General features: G+C 40.9%; 1 protein-coding gene across 2 annotated transcripts in view; it reads right to left on the bottom strand.

Annotated features, from left to right (window-relative positions):
- Positions 1-21847, bottom strand: part of JAZF1 (JAZF zinc finger 1) — a 356426-nt gene that overhangs the window by 70515 nt on the left and 264064 nt on the right. For both annotated transcript variants that reach the window (XM_004045230.4, XM_063708432.1), the window contains one exon: positions 300-496. In XM_004045230.4, the coding sequence (XP_004045278.1) occupies positions 300-496 (197 nt within the window). The remainder of the gene's footprint in view (positions 1-299; positions 497-21847) is intronic.

Consider the following 21847-nt stretch of genomic DNA (forward strand, 5'->3'; position numbering starts at 1 on the left):
ATGTATTACAGAGCCCATTAAAAATGTTGTGTAGATGGGTATGCACAGTAAAAATGGGAAATATATTGACAAAAAATCTACAAAACCATTATCACATGCATATTAACAATAATCTATAAATATTTCTTCAATAATAACTTAAAGAATTTATCAATATATAGAGACTAGTGAAAAGATCAACGATGTGGTGGGTCTGTGTCGTCATCTGTCCCCAGCCCCTTTCTGCCCCCAGCACATCACACACACTTTCTCTTTCTCCCCTCTCCTCCTTCTCAAGGCGGTAGGGCCAGGCCACTCACCTGTCGGAGTGCTGCTGCGGAATGAAGAGGAGGGGGTGATGGGTGGGGTCACGGGGGGAGTAAGGCTTCCACTGCTGTGGCGTGGGGGAGTGGACACATTCCCTCGAGACACTGAGCTGGACAGAGTCAGTGAGAGCTTCGGCTGAATCTTCTTCTTTAGGGACTCCTGCTCTCGGCGGGCAGCATCTGTCATGAATCTGAAACAATAATGGAAGGTAAGGAACCTGGGCCATGTATAGAGCATGAGGACTGATGACATTCATTAGAGTTTCAGACATGCATGACCCTGGAAAAGGACCTTGGCCACAGGTCAGTCCCAATCTCAAAAACTCACAACAGCTTCCCTTTTCCAATGCAATGGAATTATCTTCTAGCTTGTTATTTTTAAGGTTTCTCAAAGTCAGGTCCATTTCTTCCCCAGCAAATCCTCCTTGCCAGGAAGCTTATACACACGGAATACATCTGCACCCACTGTAATACTTTCAGTTACAAGACTTCCTCTCTTGGAAGGTCTGCTCTCTTTTTTTCTACCCATAGGAAGCCCACACATCCTCAAAGTTCCCCAACCACTCCTAAGTAGACAGTGCTTCCTTTATCTGCAGGTTGGCAGTATTTCTTCTTTGTACCACTTAACTGCCATCTAACATAAACGGCCTCATGAAAACTTTTTTTTTTTTTTTATTTTTTGGTATTCCTTTGATTCTCATATTGTTATTTGGGTTTAAAAACTTTTCTTGGCTAATTGAGTCCTTGCTTCCCTAGTCATGAAGGCAAGGATTCTAGTCCCCAGTTCCTAGCACAGGGCCAGGCCCACCTCAGGAAAGACGGACAGAACTGCATACATCTGCCCAGGAAGATTCCAGAAGAAGGGAAGAGAGCAGCACAAGGAGGGAGGTCACCACTGATGATTTGTTTATGTTCTAATTTTATTACTCATAAAGAGAAAGGTGACTTTTCCTGATAGTTTCACTTTGGAAACTTGAGTTATTCTTCCAGTGCTTCTCTGATGTTGGTAATATTCAAACTTTGTTCTTTTCTGACTGTATAATCTACCATTTTGTAAATTCGTGTAATATGAGATTCAAAACAATCTATGAAATGGTATCTCCTACCTAAAGAACATTCACCTTTTCATATTGGCAGGCAAACTTTGTCAGCTGCATTTTTGAAAATTGCCATAGAAAGCATAGTCCATAAATGTATGATAGCGTTCAGATGATAAAACCACAGCTGTCCCCACCACCTAGGCTAAGAAACAGAACATTCCATGCCCCTCAAGGCCTCTCTCCAACACCTCCCGCATCAATTATATTTTGACTATTTCAATATAATTTATCATAAGCTCACTGCATTGCACTTAAACACGGTATTTTACCTAACCTATTTCACATTTTGTCTACAAAATTCCTTAGTATTTTTCCTCATTACACGATGAAGTTTTGGAAGTCAACAGATAGTTCTAATACCTGGCGAAAGCTTGAAGTCAATTAAACACCCAATGAAACAACAGTAATACTGTTACGCTGTCTTAAAATTTCTGTTTTTATACTTGGAACATGGATGGCACATTTCTTGAATGGTTCTTGCAATATAATCCAGATATATAAACTGGATTTTATATGCTGAACTGAGCTTAGTAATAAAGCTTTGCCTTGAGCTCTTAGGTTTTGTGCTATAGGATAGTGATGATTTAAAAAGAAGAAAGGACTGTCAAGGCAAAAGAGAATTGTTTGCACCTGGTAGCCAGGTAGGTACTCATTTATCTTCAGATGCAAAACTGGTTCTATTGTCCTTAAACTTCTTTTCCTCCGCCTCATAAACCTCTACTAAAAATACAGACTCACAGAGAAAAGCAAAGAACTAGTGCTTTTTTTTTTTTATTATCCTAAGAAGAACTGCTAACTAGCATGGTGCTGAGCTTCTCACACTGGGGTATGCAGTGTGCCAGGGAGTGGCAAAGCCACAGGATAAACAGGCTGTTGCTTCCAGGAAGGCCAATTGTTCTGGAGGGTTAAGTAATTCAAACTAGTGTTTCAAATAGCAAAATAAACACGGACATGCTTATGGGGGTAGAAAAAAATTTTTACATCTTGCATTTTAGTTAAGAGCATGGTATTTGGAGTCAGGCCGGGGTTCAAATCCTGGCTGGGTTATTATGTAATTTGAGGCAAGTTGATAAACTTCTCTGAATCGCAGGTTTATTCTCTGTAAAATTGGAATGAGAGAGTAGGTAAGGAATTAACATATGTCTTTTCCCTTTCTGTATGGGAGTCTGATCTTTGGCTAAATTTGGTAACCTGCTAAAAGACAGTATGTCAACTATGTTACTAGGCAACACTATCTACATAAGAATGACCTCTGACTGGTGAACTGCACAGCCTGGGAGGATCTAGGAACCTGTAGCTATCTGATAGGAAGCCAAGAATCCTGATTTGGACTTACCGAGCGTGGTGATCTTGTAGCTGGGAATGTCCCTTGCACAGAATGGGGAGCTATGCCCAGAGCGTGTTTCAAGAGCTTTGGCTCCTGTGGGGCATGAGGCTGTTCTACCAGGATAGCTTCCACTCCTACCTCTCTGCACCTGAACAGACTCCCACGTGCACTGCTGCAAGGGTGCCCGCAGAAGGTGACTTGTCCTCCACCCTCTGAACAGACCCAGTGCCCTATGTGGCCCACGGTCATCTGTGAGTCTGAATGTTCACAACCTAAGAAGGTGACCTGTTGGCAGACAGGGCAATAACATTTCAACTTCAGAGGACTGTTGTGAGAGTAAATGAGGTAATTGGCCTGTCATGTAGCAAGTGGCTCAAAATGCAGAAGCTGTTATTAATTACATAAAGCATTATTATATGGTTATGTCTCTATATTTTGTCCACCTTACTCAACTCCAAGTGTCTTGAGGACACACCACACGCCTATGGCTCTGAAAGCACTGAGCACACATGTGCCTCGTGTAGAGCAGAAATTCCGTTTGTGGAACGGCTGAATGGAATAAACCCAGAGGGTGCATATCCAGTGTAAGAGACAGAGGGAGAGACAGCCAGAGGCAGGGAGAGAAAGGCTTCTCTACATCTAACTCATATATATATATATACATGGGTTTGTTTGTTTGTTTTTTTTTGAGATGGAGTCTCGCACTGTTGCCCAGGCTGGAGTGCAGTGGCACGATCTTGGCTCACCTCTGCCTCCTGGTTCAAGCGATTCTCCTGCCTCAGCCTCCCAAATAGCTGGGACTACAGGTGCCACCACCATGCCCAGCTAATTTTTGTATTTTTAGTAGAGACAAGGTTTCACCACATTGGTCAGGCTGGTCTTGAACTACTGACTTCAAGTGCTCCACCTGCCTCAGCCTCCCAAGTGCTGGGATTACAGAACTCATACCTCTTGTTGTAAAATACTCTCCTACAGCTCAGATATAACACAACAACTATAAACAACCATAACAACATTCACACACACAAACCCCACCTTCACCCTCACATGGGTTTGGCCAGCTACAGACAGCAATCTGGATTGGGGTTATATCTTCTATAGTGCTTTCTAGAAGCAAGAACAAGGCACCCATGTTAAAAGCATTAAACATGAAACACATTCTTAAAGCCCTGTCGCTAAGACTTCCTCCTGCAGTTCTCCCTCCTCTCTTGGTGTTGTGAACTTGGACATACAACCTATAAATCATGGTAACCTTGACATACCAAGGTACACAGCTGCAAAATTTGTTCTAGTGACAACCATACACACACACACCCACACCACCCGCCCCCACAAACACACACAGGAATGCCACACAAACGCTGTGGGAACCCTGGTTAAAAAGGGCCCGTGTCTCCCCTGCACTAGCATGCTGCTCCTCTTCCTCCTCCCTTCATTAACCATGACTTAACCCATTTTCTGAGACTTAATTTAGTAAGTAAATTCTCAAGTTTTTGAGCAATGTTCCATCAGCACAGCTGTCTGTCAAAAGGTGGGCAGATTCCTAGTGGCAAGGAGCCATTTGGGGAGACAAAAGTGTCTAGAGAAGCCAAGGAGGCACAGCAAAGGCTGTGATTCTGGCCAACAAATGAGGACTATGTTCCCCGTTTCACCAAATATCAGGTCTGGAAAGATTCACCGTGTTGCCAAGGCTGAGTTCAGGTTAAGCGAGTCATGTGACTCAGTGGCCTAAGCTTTCCTCAATGAGTCTGGACACCACTGGTGATCTTTCTGAAGCTCTCAGTAATCAAGGCTGATGTGGATATTTTTTTGGAGACAGGGTCTCGTTGTCACCCAGGCTGGTATGCAGTGGTGTGATTACAGTGCACCGAAGCCCCAACCTCCTGGGCTCAAGCAATCTTCTTGCCTCAGCCTCCCAAGTAGCTGAGACTACAGGCACGCCCCCCCACACCCAGGTAATTTTTGGATTTTTTGTAGAGATGGGGTCTCACTATATTGCCCAGGCTGGTTTCAAACTCCTGGGCTCGAGCAATCCTCCCACCCAAAGTGTTAGGATTATAGGTGTGAGTCACTGCGCCTGACTCACTTGGGTTTCAGAGCAGGAAGGAACCTTGGTTAAGTCAGATCATCAGGTCCAGCCCCCTCATTTGTTACAGTAACTGTGAACTGAGGTGGTGTGACTTGTTTGAGGTCATTTAGGATAGTGGCAGAGCTGGCATCAGAGCCCAGTCAAGCCTGGGGACGCTGTCATGGTTTTCACAGTTGAAAGTGTTCAGGGAGCTGGAGCATGTGGCCTGGGGAAATGCAGTGAGGACTCCTCTGGCGGTTTACATGGGGGCAGTGGGCAGCTGGGAGAACAAAAGGCTCATCCTCTCAACGTCAGTCCATCCTGCTGTGTGGGACCACTGGGCTCCCCGGTTGTGGCGGGGGAGGTCTCTGGAATTGTAGCCCCACTGGGCTACAATCTGGGAAAGGCTGGCTGTGCCCACCTCCCAGAATTCTCTCTGCTTTGCAATGGTGACACTGCTCTGATCTGGCAGCCGCCGTGTGCTGGAGCTGGCTCATACTGGGTTGTGAAAGCTGACTTAAATTTTCAGGGATTTGGTGAGTCTGTTGTTAAACACAGCCGTTATTAAAAACTAAATGATGTAAATAATTAAATCAAGTGCTTTGTTAAAAACAAGGATATTTAACTCAAGGCTCATCACTTATTTTATTGCATTTTAATATTATCTATATTCTTGTTATTTACATTAACATTTTATCTATTTGGTAGAATTATTTATAACTATATTCTGTATAATGCAAAGTAACCTACTCTGTGTTCAGTAACATGTGGGTAGCTTAAAATTGGCTATGGCAGGAGTATTTACACCACAGAAACTGGCAATAACACAAATTGAGACTTTTTTCCTCCCCAAGTCAGTTCAACATTTGCCAGTACACCTTCTAGTGATTATTATTTTTTAATATGGGGGAAAAAAAGCATTTGAACCGGGCTTCTTGCCTACTCACTAAAGGAATTAATCAGGGAAGGAACGAAGAATGAATAAGAAAGTCTTCTTTTTGAAAATTGTAAAAAGTAATATATCTCAGTAAAGAACATTTACAGAACATTTTTTATGGATTTGTGACTTATGTTTAAAAAGTTTTTTAATTGACCAACACACAGGTTAGGAAAAGAAATGAAATAAAGGTATTTTTTAAAATTATGGAATATATATGCAAATCAATATATACATTTCCACACATAAAGATTTTAATAAAATAGAAATCCATGTACCTACCATTCAGCTTAAGAATTTTTGATGTTTCCTGTGTAAAAACTTTTTTTTTTTTTTTTCTAAGAGACGTATTACCCAGATAAAACTATGGTTGATATTTTAGGGTTTTTCCTTCTAACATTTTTCTACACATAGAGAACACTGAATATTTCTTAAAGAAAAAAAGTCACTTGAGACTCTTTCACTCACTGTTGACTAACAGCCTGAAAATCTGTGGTTAGGCAAAGCAGTGTTTTCATTTTGAAACTGAAACTGCTGTAAGATTAATTTCAACTTCCCTACAAATCAGAAATGTCTAAGTTACTTTAATTTAATATGGTCATTTGTAGCAATATTTGTTATTGCTAGGGGAAGTACATATTCCTTAAGTAAATTTTCAAGACTCTATTATAAATCTTTTAAATCCTCAGACCACAATGTTCATTCAGTCTGACATGTTCAACGTGGAAACATGAATATAACTCCACAGGGGGAAAATGTCAACTGCTGGTCCAGGGAGACTAGTTTCAACCACAAACTCAGGAAATGTACAGTATTTGCTGGAACCTGGGCAGAGACTCCATTGCCACCTCACTCCATGGCCAAAACACCTCGGTCTAAGTGACCTGCTGGGGAAAAAAATCACTTGGCTTTCACTGGATCAGAGAACTCAGAAACTGAAGTGACCACTTGAAACTGCAGTCTCAGAAAAAACTGAAAACTCCAAGATGTGTGGTGTGGTGTGGCTGTGATTATGAGACTCTGGAGAGGGCACATGGTCCAGAGGTCTGCACTGCATGTCGCCAGGAGGCTTGTTCTGGGGCAAAGAAACTGGTGGCCTCCGGGAGTCACTGTATTCACTTTTGTGGTCCTGGTTTTTCTACCTGTTAAAATTGAGATTTGGTTTTATGGATATATGGAATACATCACTGCTAGGGTCCTTCCCAGTTCTAACAGTGAATGATTCCAGCAATAGCACTGTGCAGTATTTTTCAAACTTTGTTTTGACTTCAACCCATTATAAGAAACGTAACTCACAGTGTGACCTGGTGCGCTCACATGTATAAACAGGCCTGCAACCTGCAATTCTGAGATCTCCAAAGCTCTGAAATCTGAAATTTTTTAAAAATAAAGTTTGGCACTAAAACGTCATTGGAAGGCAAACTAACCTGACTGGGTGAAAGGCTACTTACAGATTGTATTGTATTTACTGAAAATATTCATGTGTTTCACTGTATAAATATTAATGTACGTGACTATATGGGGCTGCCCCAGACCCTACTGGGGGTATTATGTAATATGAAGTATTTATACTATATTATCTTTATGAAATCTAAATAATTATGAATAATGAAACATTTCTGGACTCAAGGACAAGACATTTTAATATAAATATCTGAAACAGAAATTTCACAAAACAATCTTTACTACATGTGATATACTCTGGCATTTTTGTGTTCTATTTCATTTTAACAAAATATGATGGTCATGACCACCACATTGACTTCTTGACCCCCTGGGAGGTCATGGTCTGGAGTCTGAATATATTAGTGTAGCAGTTAAGAGGGTGGGCTTTGGAGGTAGACTGTCTAGATTCAAATCCCTGATCCATGCCCCGCTAGCTGTGTGATGACATTGGGCAAGTTACCTACCTAGCCTTTCGGTGCTGCCATTTTCTCATCTATAAATGGTGACAATGACAGGTCCGACCAAGGGTTGTGGTGAGGATTAAGTAAGTTAATATTCATAAAGCACTTAGAACAGGGCCTGACACTTCATGCTTAACAAATGTCAGGTTCCTGGTTCATAAAAGAAGTGATTAACATGCTGGGCGCGGTGGCTCACGCCTGTAATCCCAGCACTTTGGGAGGCCGAGATGGGCAGATAACAAGGTCAGGAGATTGGGACCATCTTGGCTAACACAGTGAAACCCCATCTCTACTAAAAATACAAAAAATTAGCCAGGCGTGGCAGCATGCGCCTGTAGTCCCAGCTACTCAGGAGGCTGAGGCAGGAGAATGGTGTGAACCTGGGAGGCGGAGCTTGCAGTGAGCCGAGATCGCGCCACTGCACTCCAGCCTGGGCGACAGAGCGAGACTCCGTCTAAAAAAAAAAAAAAAAGAAGTGACTAACACTTGTACTGGAAATCTTAACTCGCAAACCTTTCACCTTCTGCCATCTACACTAGCATTTGGTTACTTTGGGGCATGGAATATTAGGATTTTAAATACTGCCATCATGAGTTTTGCTGATTCTGAAAGCAAAGAGCCACCTTTACTGATTCTGCAGGCATTAATGTTATTTTTATTTATTTTTGGGCTCACTCTGTCGCCCAGGCTGGAATGCAGTAGCATGATCATGGCTCACTAGCAGCCGTGTGATTTTCTCATGTCAGCCTCCTGAGTAGCTGGGACTACAGGCGTTCACCACATCTGGATAATTTTTTGTACTTTTTGTAAAGATGGGGTTTTACCATGTTGCCCAGGCTAGTTTTGAACTCCTGGGATCAAGCAATCTGCCCACTTTGGTCTCCCAAAGTGTTGGGATTACAGGCGTGAGCCACTGTGCCTGGCCCAGGCATCTATTAAATTGCAATGGTATCTATTAAATGGCAATCACAGGCAAATTCAAGAAGACAGATACAATAACTAATTCATAGAACAGAAAAAGAAGGTTCCTCTCATTAGACAACACGCTGGGGCCCATCTATAAACTCATACACCTCTTCTTACTTCCTGGCCTTGATTTCTAGAGTAGAACAAAATTATAGAGGGTCTTTCCAGCAGGACAGGCAACAGGAGACCCTCCATGCCATGAGCTGCTGGACTGACATCCTTCCATCCAGCTAAGGGCTGTTCTCTGCTTGGCAGATTCATCAAGTTGCACAAGGCTCTGACTTCGTCTGCTAGCAGACCCTCTGTAGAACATCACATCCAACTACGCTTCATTTGAAGTTCAAAAGCTTTGTTCTGCCTTTTCAATGGCCCTTTCTTTGGGCATTGCCATTTTTCAGCAAAAACAAGCTTTTGAGAAAAGCTGTGGGGAGTTGGCAGATAGGCCCTGAGATTCCAAGCACTCCCAAATCTGGTAATTCATTGCTCCAGATGATGGTATTTCTGACATGACAATCTAACCTTCTGAAGGATAGTCTAACATGGAGAGTAAGGATTTTTCTTTTCTCTGGCTGTTACTATGCAATCCAGGACAAGGATGGATAGAGAACCAGTAAGTAAGCAAAACAGTGCATGGCACATTTGAAATGTGGCTGTAGGAAACGGTGATGGAAATAATGGGTACATTTCAGCATGCAACCATGTGTGGCCCACATGTCAAAGGATCTTGCTGCTCTAGGTCTCAATGTAATGATGGCTTTCAGAACATACATCTGCTAATAAATTCATGTGGCGGATCTTCTTATTTTAGCAGCAACTTAATTCCATAGTGAAACTAAAAGCGTATTTGGTTAAAACAGTGAGTTAGTAAAACGACCTAGAAACAGCAAGTGGAGTAATCATTTGTCAGCACCCCTTCGTTAACAGAATGGCCTTTTTTGGTGATCTGGGAACTTAATAAATGTACTTTTTAGTAGAAAAGAGAAAATCCAGATTTCCAAATAACATTAATTTCAGAAAGTTTCTAGTAATGCTTCAAATAATCCTATGTTTCACTTCTTATCCCGGAGTTATTTTTGACTTCACGATCTGAGGCCCATGGGGTGGATTTTGAAGCTTCATAAAACTTTTTGCAGTATCACCGAAACTCTGAGCCCCTTTTAACATGCTATTAAAATTCTAATGCAAAATAATAAAACTAAAAGCAGCACCAGGAAAAAAACCCACTTCATTTGATCAGATCAGTTTGGCACTTAACTTGTAAGAGGTATTTTTTGTGATTTTTCACTTGACCTTTACAATGGTTGTGGATATAATCTGAGTAGTACACAGCTAATGAAACAGATTGTGTTCTTGGGTACCAAACTAAAACTGACAGACTTACTGCATTAAGAGAGACGTTATTTTCTCTCTCCTTTTCTTTTTAAGACAGGGTCTCACTCTGTCAACCAGGCTGGGGTGCAGTGGTGCCATCACAGCTCATTGCAGCCTTGACCTCTTGGGCTCAAGTGATCCTCTTGCTTCAGCCTCCCAAGTAGCTGGGACTACAGGGATGCACTTCCAAACCCAGCTAATTTTTGTATTTTTTGTAGAGCACCACATCCAAGGCTAATTTTTGTAGAGGCAGGATCCCACTCTGCTGCCCAGGCTTGTCTCTATCTCCTGGGCTCAAGCAGTCTCGTTGCCTTGGCCTCCCAAAGTGCTAGGATTACAGGCATGAGCTACCCATGCCTGGCCTGTTTTTCTAAGTTTCCTAAGTTTATATTTGACATATATGGAAGGATACAGTTCCTGGTCTTTGGAGAATTCTAATTTAATTTTGCATAAAATAAATAAATATGAGGGCAAGCCAATTTCATACCAAACCTTGTAGCTTATTTTGCTTCTAGATGTTCATTTCTTTCTTTCTTTTTTTTTTTTGTGGGGGAGAGGGAAGAAGAAAAGGTGGGGTAAGGATAAAAAAAGATAAAAGGTGATCTTTCCTTCATCTACTATCTTGACAATCATATTTTATTTCTTTATTTTTCTTTTTATTTTTTATTTTTTTTCTTATTTTTATTTTCTTTTTTAAAGGCAGCTACAGTAAATTTATATTCTCTTTGGTATATTATAGTTTGGATATTCTATACCTTTTTTAGTATTTAAATAACATTGGGTTGCCAATTTTTATATTGCCATGTACACCTTATCTAACTACCATCTATCATCACCAGCCTCTAATTAAAAAGGAAAAACTACTTTAACATAAAATATAGGAAGAGCATAATCTTGGAATAAATCCTTGAGAAAGGCTTTCTTGAGAAAGATTCTTCTTTATTCTGAGATTATGATAACAGAACATAGGAAAAATCTACTTGAACTGTTTTGATGAAGAAAAGCCACAATATAAAATTTCATGTTATCATAACTTTATACTTGCATCACATATATATAGTATTATTTATAACATACTGTTTACAATTATTCTCTAGATGCAAATTTTTAAAAATATCTAAATGTGTTTTCTATTATTATCATTGCGAAAAATTCAGTTGCAAGGAATGCTGACCAAACAGAACTCTTAAATTTAGGTGGAATTGCTTGAAATATGCTGAGCAAACTAAAGAAGGCAAATACAAGGGCACTCAAATCCAGTAGCTTCTCCTTTCCAAGAGCTGGGAGGTGGTGAGCAAGAGCTGAGTGTCCTCTCACAGCTGGACACACAGAGGGGTGGTGAGGTGCTGGATGCCCCCTGTTCCCTGGCCCCACATGCCCCAGGCAGCTCAGACACTGCGGACCAGTGGAAACGTCCTCATGAACAGCAGCAGACTAGCAGCTGTGGTGTGGATAGCACTTAAGAACCACTTTTTTAAACCAGTAGTATCTTTTCCTAAATTTTGGAACTCAAATGAAATCCAGGCACCAAAGCTGAGCCATTGAAATAACAAAATCCCATTCCTGAATACTATTTCTTTGTATGTTCCCAACAAATATTGTATATTTTCTTCACAACTATGGAATGATATACTCAATCTACCTTAATGAAAGCTTGCTCAGGCTCTGGCAATCACTCTTTAAAGCCACAGGTCAGCATAAATTATCAGTGAAGCAATTAATTTTCATTTACTTTAGCCTGAATAAAATAAACCATGGTCTTTTCCGTCATTGATGCCAAGAATAAAAAACACTTCTGAAAGTTACTATACCACAAGTCTTTGGTTTGGAGACCAATGGAATATCTTTCTCTTGGCAACTCCCTATCCTCCTTTCTGTTCCTTTTCTACCTTCACTGAATTGCAAATAACTATGGCTATTTCTTACACATGGTTTTCATTGCTAATTTGACATCCACGTAAAGACTAATGAACAAAACAAAGAAGCTGCACTTTACAAGGTTTTGTGGTATTAAACTACAAATAGCTTTTCAGTTTTCTTGTTTTGCCTCCTCTAGAAGTAAATTAAATGAGTTATTGAGGTTTCACTGTAAGCTGCTAATGAGATGATGCGTAACTTTCCCCATAAACTAGAAGAAATTTAAAAACTGAAGAGAAAGTTGCACTTAGGTCTCTTAGAGTTTTAAATCCAGTATACAGCTGGGAACACAGCCTGGTAGGTGAAAAAATCTAGGTTCTGAAGGCAAACTCTTAATCTGACTTAGTTGGTGTTCAAGCTTAGGCAAATTAATGACTCCTTCTCATCTTGGGGTCCTCCTTATAAAACAGAGGTAATCCTAACACTTACCTCATGGGGGTTATTATCAACATCTCATTGGATAAATGCATGAAAAGCCCTTGGCTCCACATAATACTCAATATATGTTAGGAGACCACTCAGAGTTGTGGTATTTCCATGGGTGCTGGCCTTGTGCTCCTGACCCTTTCCCAGGAAGGAGAAATTGTTTATAAATTTAACAGCCATCTAGGAGAATTCTTACATAAGAGGTAATTTCTTGGGGGAACCTATGCAGTCCACAGTTGGGCTAAGATAGGTATCTAAGCCTGGGATTGGACATCTCCATTTCCAAAGAAAAGTACTTCTCTGATGTTGCATGGCCTTATCCTTAGGTGAATTCTTCTGACAAGGTCGGGTGGGTGACCATCAACATCCAGCTAAGAACAAGTGACTCCCGGGGAATCTAGCACCAGGGGGTGGGGCACACTGAAGGTGTCCAGTTAATTAAACACTGGGTTGAGAACGGGGAGGAGAAGCAAATGAGATGGTAGAAGATTCTCAATGTGAGAGGAGGTCTCAAACAGGTAAGGTTTTTCTAAGCCAGAGATGGCACACACAGTGCCACTTAAATGCACTCTGCCCAAGACGGCCACACTAATCGATTACAGCACTCTTGCCTGTGCTGCTTTGGGACTCAGCCTTACAGTTTTCTTCAGCACTGTCCCCTAGGTAGTCACTACAAACCAATGAAGGTGACATGTAAGCTGAAAGTTTGTGCCATCGTGGACTTACACATTTTCCTCTATATCTACTGAGATTTCCACTAATACCCTGGCCTGGGCATTTGGTACATACTTTATCCCTTCTCAGAAAATCAGAGAACAAAGCTGGCAGACTGTAATATCTGAGAGAGAAAGTTGAGTATGTCTAAGACAAGAGCTGTCCCCAAGCTAAAGCAAGAATATTAGTGACATATTCAGATAACAGCATCTATTCATGAAATGTAATTATGTATGGGCCAACTGCTCAAATTTATGGTGTATATGAGACTTATTTATACACAGAATAGCAGTCAGCAAATTAGCATTGTTGAAAGATAGAGCAGAGTTTACAGCACTTTTTCTTAAATGAACTACTAATAATAAGACAGTAAAACTATTTTGGGGGCAAAGCCAGTTTCAAGCATGGGCTGTTCTGTGACAAAGCATGTGCATGTGGGCATCTCAAGCTTACAGACCTCAAGTCTCATGGGTTTTGGGGGTTGATTTTTTTTCAGTGATTTTTTTGCCTTTTGTTGCAAGAGTTCAGTTAAACTACTACTGAACTTAAAAGCATTAAATAAAATTCATGGACAGTCACTGATTTGGACTAAGGTTCTGCACTAGGCCCCAACTGAGCAGACCAAACCAGAATGGAGTTGCTCAGGCTAAACTTTGAAATGGGCCAGTTTTCCAAAAACACAGGACAGTCACAGCAACCAATCAGAAGGGGCCCAGTTTACCTAAGCTGGAAGTCCCCTATAAGAACAACAAATGACTTTAAAAGAACCAATGCACTTTTTGTTCTGTTTCTGCTTTTCTCAGCCCTTTTCTGCCTATCAGGCCAACCTCATCTACTCAGCTCATTGGAACACACATTCTATTTTATAAAGAGGTGTTGCCTGATTCTAGAATCACAAATAAAAATCAAGTGAAGTCTTTAAATTTGTTGTAATTTTGTCTATTGACAAGTTTAGTTTTCCCTGTTATCCAGGAGGCTGGCACCTGTTGAATGTGTTCAGGTATTATTAGGTTATTCAGGTAAGTACACACTTGAATAATATTCATTCATTCATTCAGAGACAGAATCTCGCTGTGCTGTCCAGAACGGAGTACAGTGGCGTGATCATAGGTAACTGCAGCCTCGACCTGCTGGGCTCAAGCAATCTTCCTGCCTCAGCCTCTTGAGTAGCTAGGACTATAGTTGCACACCACCAGGCCCTGCTAATTTTGAATAACCACCCAGGCCCTGCTAATTTTGAATAACCACCCAGGCCCTGCTAATTTTGAATAACCACTTTTTTTTTTTAATTGAAGAAATGTGAACTTCCATGCCTCCTCTTCTGCCTACTGAAGGTTAACCCAATTAGTCTGAGTGCTAAATATACTTGGTAAACTGTGAACTGTGTGTAAATCTTGGGTATGGAAAGGATGCAGATGTTGATGATGGTGATAATTTAAACTTTTTATTAGGCATAATTTCAAAAAAAAACCCACCACTGGCCGGGCGCGGTGGCTCATGCCTGTAATCCCAGCACTTTGGGAGGCCAAGGCTGGCGGATCACCTGAGGTCGGGAGTTCGAGATCAGCCTGACCAACATGGAGAAACCCCCATCTCTACTAAAAATACAAAATTAGCTGGGCATGGTGGCACATGCCTGTAATCCCAGCTACTAGGGAGGCTGAGGCAGGTGAATCGCTTGAACCTGGGAGGCGGAGGTTGCGGTGAGCTGAGATTCGCCATTGCCCTCCAGCCTGGGCAACAAGAGTGAAACTCCATCTCAAAAACAAAAAACAAAACAAAACAAAAAAACAAAAAACCCACAACGACCGCCACAATGTCAATATTTTGCTATCTTATTTAAGCTTTCTCCCTTCCTCCCTTTTTAGGCCATGATTGATAATTCACATATTTTTCATCTTGTGTTCACATAATCACTTAAAAATATATAGGGATTTTTAAAAATGGAAGAAAGGAAAGACAGAAGAGAACAAAGGGAAAAGGAAATTTTTCCAACATAGTTCCTGGGAAATACCTAACATAGATTCACAATTAAGATGGCCAGCAGCATAACTGCAGGGACACAACACACACTGCCAAATGCTTGCAAAGGAGGGGCACTGTTATATAGAGTCTATACTACTGAATGACACTAAATGTTTATTAATTTGAAAATATCAGCCAATGGTTCCCAACTCTTTCAGGTATGAGAGTCTGTTATAATGTCAAATGGTATGCTGTCTTGCACAGTATAATGAGATTTTGGTGGTTAAGTTAGAGGGAAAAAAGAATGACATAAAACCACTATTCAGTAATGCTTTGAAATCAATGTGTATTTTATAAGCTCTCCTAGCCACCTTTCCCCTACATGCTCCATCCCATGCACAGCTCCCATGCAAAGCCTGCACAAATTTATGGGTTATCTGGAAAAAAATTCAGGGGGTATGTGTGTGTTTAAATTTTTCAAGAATGTCACTACTTAACTGCTAATGAAGTATTTCTTGGAGGGGCCTCTGGACCTTCTGCTGATTTACAAGGAGCAGCCTTCATTTGCATGCCAAAGGCATGCACTAATCCTGGGCATCAGCTGGCTCCCAGGAATGCATGCGTCCTACAATCCTGTTTATCCTGCTGGTTTATTTAGCAAAGCTTTTCTTCAGAGAGTACAGGCCCCTATTTCAGGCCAGCCAACCTGATTATCCCAAATCCCTAATTAGTGTAATTAAAGCTTTAATGGATTGCAGCCGGGATATAAACCAGGCAAACCCTCTTTAAAACCCATTACTTGCGTATGCAGGAATGGTCCACAGCAGAGGGCTCCTCGTTGAGTGACTGAAGGTCCTGGACACCTCTGCACCCAACACCCAAGCCATTTTTGGTGACCAGGGAGCCTCTTTCACCAAGTTCGTGTATGCAAACCAAGCGGTTGTTCCCCCTGCCCCAAGTATCCACTGAAGCAATGGGCATTTTCAGATGGGGTTACCTCTCAATCATTACTGCACCAGATGCTAGCCTCATGGAGATTTTCCTCCTGTTATTGTGCCCTGGGAAATGAGACAAATACCCTAACTAAAATAATTCCAACCAACTAGGAGAATCTTGTCAGACCCTGCCGAGCACTCTTATATTAACCATGATGCAGAGAATTGCTCAGAACTTTTCCAACAACCAAACACCGAAGCACTACAGCTTTAAGCCAGATTTAATCCATAGCGTTTTTAGGCGTTCCCAACAGTGTGCAAACTAACCCCTTCTTAAAATGGCTCTGGAGAGCGTTCACATTATCCAAGCTTCAGGTGGATATCTGGATGTTAATATTAAAGAAGGAATAAGGGCAAAAGATCTATGACTTTTAAAGTCTTTTTAGTATGTGATATGCTACGTGCTTTATCATTATTACCTTATTTAATACTCATAACAGCTTGCAAGGGGTTATCAGTCCTATTTACAGATACAAAATTGAGCCTTGAGACATTAGGTAGTTTGCCCAAGGACCCACAGCTAATATCATGCCATAGGAAAGTTACAAAATGCTAAAATTCTGTGTTGTTCAATACAGTAGCCATTAGCCATACGAAGCTATGAACACCTGAAATGTGGCTAGTACAGCCAAGGAATGAAATTTATAATTTTATTTAATTTTACTTAATTTAAGTAGCCACATATGGCTAAGGGCTACCATATTGAATAGAAAAATAAAATTTCCACGATCACAGAAAGTCCTATTGAGCAGTGCTGTTACAACTGATAAGAGCTCCATCTGGATATGCTGGGTGTGAAATGGTGGTGGGATACTCAAGGATGTGGACAAACAGGTCAGTGATCTAGATTTGGGAGTCATCCACCCAGAGGAGAAAACTAAGGGAGCAAGCAGGGAAAAAGAGGCAAAGGTTGAGAAGAGAAACTTGGGGAATACCTGCAGTATAAATGGCAGGAGGAGAGACTGAGTAATGGGTCTCATATATTTTTTTCAGACAATATTTTTATGTTTTTAGATGAACATCTGGGGTACAAACATTATTTGAGTGAAGATCTGAAATGAAAAAGTACATTTATTTATGAGTGTTTTATGCAAAGACGTCCTCTCAAAGGCATAGCATTTATATCTTCCAGCTCAGAATGGGGGTGTACTGGGAGCTGAAAAATGTTAATACAGGACATAAGCATCACGTGGCTTTTATGCAATAAGTAGCTCAAATTCAATTTCAATCTGTTCACAAACCCTCCTAAATAATGGGATCCCAACAATTTGCTGAAATAAAACTCTAACATTGGTACCTGCTGTGAAGGGTACTTTACAATAATTTTCACTTACACTTTTTTCAGTTGCCTGGGGAATTCTTTGTGATGTTAACTAACCTTGTATTTCTTACCGTGTAACCAAAAACACCTAGAGAAAAAGTCGACTCCTTTTCCTTATTGGAAGTGAAAAGTCTGCTCACAATGCAGGAATTTTACTTGGGTAAGACCTGAGACCAAACTGGGTTTCCCCTTGGAGAGGGTGAGAAAAATCTTGGGGCTAGTTTACCTCCATACTCTGCATCCTATGGAACGATAGGAGTCCGAAACTCTGACTTCAGAAGAAAATTTTTCACCCACCCCTATAAATGGAGGTGGGTGATGCAGAGAGGGAGGAAGGAAGAGGGAATAGTGAGAAAGGTATTAGAATGGGCTGTTAAGATTAAGGTTAAAATTAAAACAAAAACCTTGAAATTTAGAGTTCTGAAAAGCCAATTACATTTCCAACTTTTTTCCCCCTATATAATTTACAATGGGGCTTGGGTGACTATTTACAGAGCATGTGGCCCTACAATGCAGAATTTGGAAAAGAGGAATTCTGGGAATTAAAATGCAAAAAGTGCACAAACAGAAGGCCAGAGTTGCCTATGACAGCTGGGAAAAGACTGGAGACGGCCAACACAAAGCTCCCTTTCCCCTGTCCTCACTCGTGATGGTGGCAGGTACTGTTTCCACTCACGGTGCTGATGATACAGCTGACTCTGGCCTCATTTACGCAATTAACCACACATTCTCTGTGTCAGTATCGCTCCCTCGGAGAACATGAGGTATTTGTGAGGAGACATTGTATCTTTCAGGATATCTGGGAGCTACTTAGTGGGTAATTCACTGAATGCTACCCCAGTGTCTTTGAAAGAGTTAATTCACCTCCTGAGGGCCTCCAGAATCTGCCTCCTCATTAGGCCTTATGGGACCAAAGGAAGGTCAATACAGAACAGCATACATTAAAAAAAAAATTTATATACATTTTTTATATATGTATATACATAGATATTTATGTTTATATATTATATATTTATATATATTATATATATATTTGTGTGTAGCCAGATTGAGATTTTCTAACCATACAATGTGTTAAGAAAAGGGAGAAAGAAAAAAACAACAAAAGAACCAGAAGGCCATACCTTTTGGACAAGTAGGACAGTGAGGAGGGAGGTCTTCTCTAGGTCTGTCTCATCTCCGCTGTCTGTGGGCGGAGGAGGGTGGGGAACAAGGAGACCCCACGTGAACAGAGCTTGGTGGGAGGGGCGCTGCGGAGCTGAGTGGTCAGCACAGCTGCAGGAGGAGTGGAAACCCCTTGCTCTCTTTCACACTGAGTCAGAGCACACTGGGTCAAGCTTGCTCTTACCCTCTATTCCTTGACTGATTAACATCTCCAGAAGAAGAAAATCCAACCCACCTGTGGGAGCCCTTGCAGATGCCTCATTTCTTTTGCATTCAGGCAGTGAGATACCTTGGCCATTTGCTTTCTGACCTACCTTCTTCTTACTATAATTGAAGTCTAATTTCTCTCTTTCACTCTTAGTGAGTTGTTACCTAGCAGGGGCTCTTAGCAGAGAAGCAAAGGTGGGACCTGCAGGCAAGCCCTGTATCCAGCTTTACCACGTGCTAGTTACATGCCTGTGATGAGCTTTTAACCTCTCTGAGCTTCAGTTTTCTTATCTGTAAATGGGGGTTTCATTGATGTGTTTCTTTATTTCCACAAGTTCTGAAAGCACGTAAGGTGGCTCTTCAGGATAAAGATTTAAAACACAGTAAAATCGAATGAATAAGAGGGGCGGAAGAACTGAGAGAGAACAAACCTGGGGACAGAGCACAGGGGCAGGAGAAACAAAATGTGGAGGAGAACCGCCTGCTATCTGTTTGCTATGTGGGTTGAAAGTTCTTGAATACTTGTAAACTGGAAAGTTCTGAGTCAACAATGCAAGGAATTGCTCCTAATATTTTCAGATGCTGTAACTCCACTTCACAAGTAGTTATGGAGGTACCTGTACATGGGCTGAGGGGGCATGGAGATGGGGACAGGGTCTCTGCTCTTCAAATGCTGCTAACAGCCTGGAATAGGCACCTGACGGAGGGCACAAAAAATTCCAAAGCCAACTGTGGGGAGTATGTTATGCACAGGGTGAGGCCCAAAGCAGAAGACCACTGTGTATGGTTGGGCCGGGGGCTGTACTTTGGTCCTGGATGTTAAAAACTACTGCGTGTGCTCGTCAACCCCAGCTTCTGTTTTGTTTAGGTTTATATAAATCATGGCAACCTTTTGTTGCCTGACTGCATTCTGATTTTCTCATGCCTTCAGCAGGACTGCCAGGGAAGTAACCCTCACATCCCTTATTAACAATGGAAACTGCTGCTCACCAGCCAAGGACAAGAGTGCTGTGTGGCCAACATTTACCTTGCAATTGTTACTAGATCTCCCATATAGATATAGCACTTCTTCAGAAGCACAGGGCAACAGTTACCTTTCATTTCCACACAGGGGCCTCTCAGGATGCTACAGTAGATCGGTTCAGCCTTGACTCCATCTGATGCCCAATGTCCCTACAGGAAACAGCCTTCTGGATTTCACAAGCCATGCACTGGGCTCCTCTGTTCTAGAAGCTCCCTCTAGTGTGCTCATAGGACCTAGTTTATTCATGGCAGTAACGAGAGCACCATTTACTTTATGTAAAGGATTTTAGCTGGTGAAGAAATGAGCCCCAGCCCTTAAGCGAGGATGAGACCCAGCCTCAGCAACCAATAAGATGACAACCACCAGCCATTTTAGCTACAAATTACTGTTAAGAGTTTACTATGAGGATGATTCCTTCAAGCAGGCCCTATTAAAAAAATAATCACCATCTGCTAAACTCCCTTCTTTATTAAACTGGTCATTAATTACTGGTAACAACTAATTTTGTCTGGATTTTATTGAGTAATTATAAAATAAACAGGGAGGAGCTCAAACTTCCTGCCTTGCTGAAGGCAGGAATTCTTTATAATGCTATGTTTCAAAAGGGGGCTGTAATAAATCACCAAATTCCATTTAATATGGTAATTATAATTTGCAAAATTCATCCTTCCTGTGGTTAACGAGTGCCTTCTTTCAGCTTAGCTCAGCCTGACTTCATCTTGGGTCATTAAATAGCAAACTAGTCTTTACTCACTGGTAACAATAGATCTTTCATGGGTTATTGCCTAATTAATCAAGGTGCATAATTTGATCGCTAGCACTTTTTAAAAAGTGTTATATTCCAGGTATCATATAACAATATGGTATTGCTGTAGAGTAATTAAAAATGAAGTAAGTTTTAATGTTTTGATTAGAACAGGTTTATTATCCTGAATAAGGTGAAGTGCAAAGTTTCACTGATGTTCTTCAACTACAACATTTAGGTTGAAAAATTTGAAACAAGCCATTAATTTAACAACATGCTCATCCAAAACAAATCATAACTCATTTCTTTTTACTGCAAAAGTAATTGAGTAATGAATAATGAAAATCATCCCACTGAAAAGGGCAGTAAATATATTGACTTTATTATTAATACTCAATTTTGGTTAATAAGGCAGCTATTAAATTTGAAACATGATGGACCTGATTTATTGACTTATTCAAGATAACAGTGAAATACTATCCAGTAAATACTTGGGTTCTTACAAGAGAAGATTTGATTCTGAAAAATTAAGTAGAATTCAACTGAAATTTCAGTTCATATTTAGAATGATTTGACCTTAAATCTCTTATCCCTGTACTTTGCTTGTTCCTTCAAAGAATTTAAATTGCGTGTGTGCACAGGGGTGGGTATGGGAGGCCTCAGAGGGCCTTACACCATGCACTCTAAACCCTAGTGAGCTGGAATTCTCTGGTGAAGTCAGTAGTGGTTTGATCATTCTTAGACTCTCTCCAAAAGGAGTTCATAATAAAATACCACAAGGACATTAGTTACACCTAAAGGATTAGTTGCAGCCTAAGTCTCAAACCCAACATTTCAGTGATGGTTCAGGGAAAAGAAAAAAAAAATGTAAAAGGGATCAGTGGAATTTTTTTTCTCCTTCAAATAGGATTATTTATACTAATATGAATACTTGTTATTCATAGTACTAAGTTTCTTTGAAACCGAGTTAGTGTATACTGAACCATGCTCCTAGGGGAAATTCAAGGTTAGGTTCCTGCAAGCCTCTGGCCACAACATTTTCCTCAACGGATTAATACATGACCTTGTTTTAGGTGTGTTTCTGTTTAAACTTATCTTCTGTAAATACATATTGTTGATTCCTTGAACTCAGGGCCAACAGTACTATGACTCATGCTGGTGTAAACTTACCTGACACATATTTTCTCCTTAAGTCACCTCACAGCCTTCTTGTGCTTAGGGACTCTAGATAGCACTTTAGCGCTATGCTTGGTGCCATTTTAAACAGCAAGATTACCAATAAAAAGCTCAAAATGCAAACAACATGGCACTAAATACAGTGTGAAAAGGACATGCGTATAATATAAGAGCTGAAACAAGAAAGCAGAGCACTGCTTTGCTCAGCCTCA

The sequence above is a fragment of the Gorilla gorilla genome, chromosome 6, assembly GCF_029281585.2.
Source record: "Gorilla gorilla gorilla isolate KB3781 chromosome 6, NHGRI_mGorGor1-v2.1_pri, whole genome shotgun sequence".
NCBI lineage: Eukaryota > Metazoa > Chordata > Mammalia > Primates > Hominidae > Gorilla > Gorilla gorilla.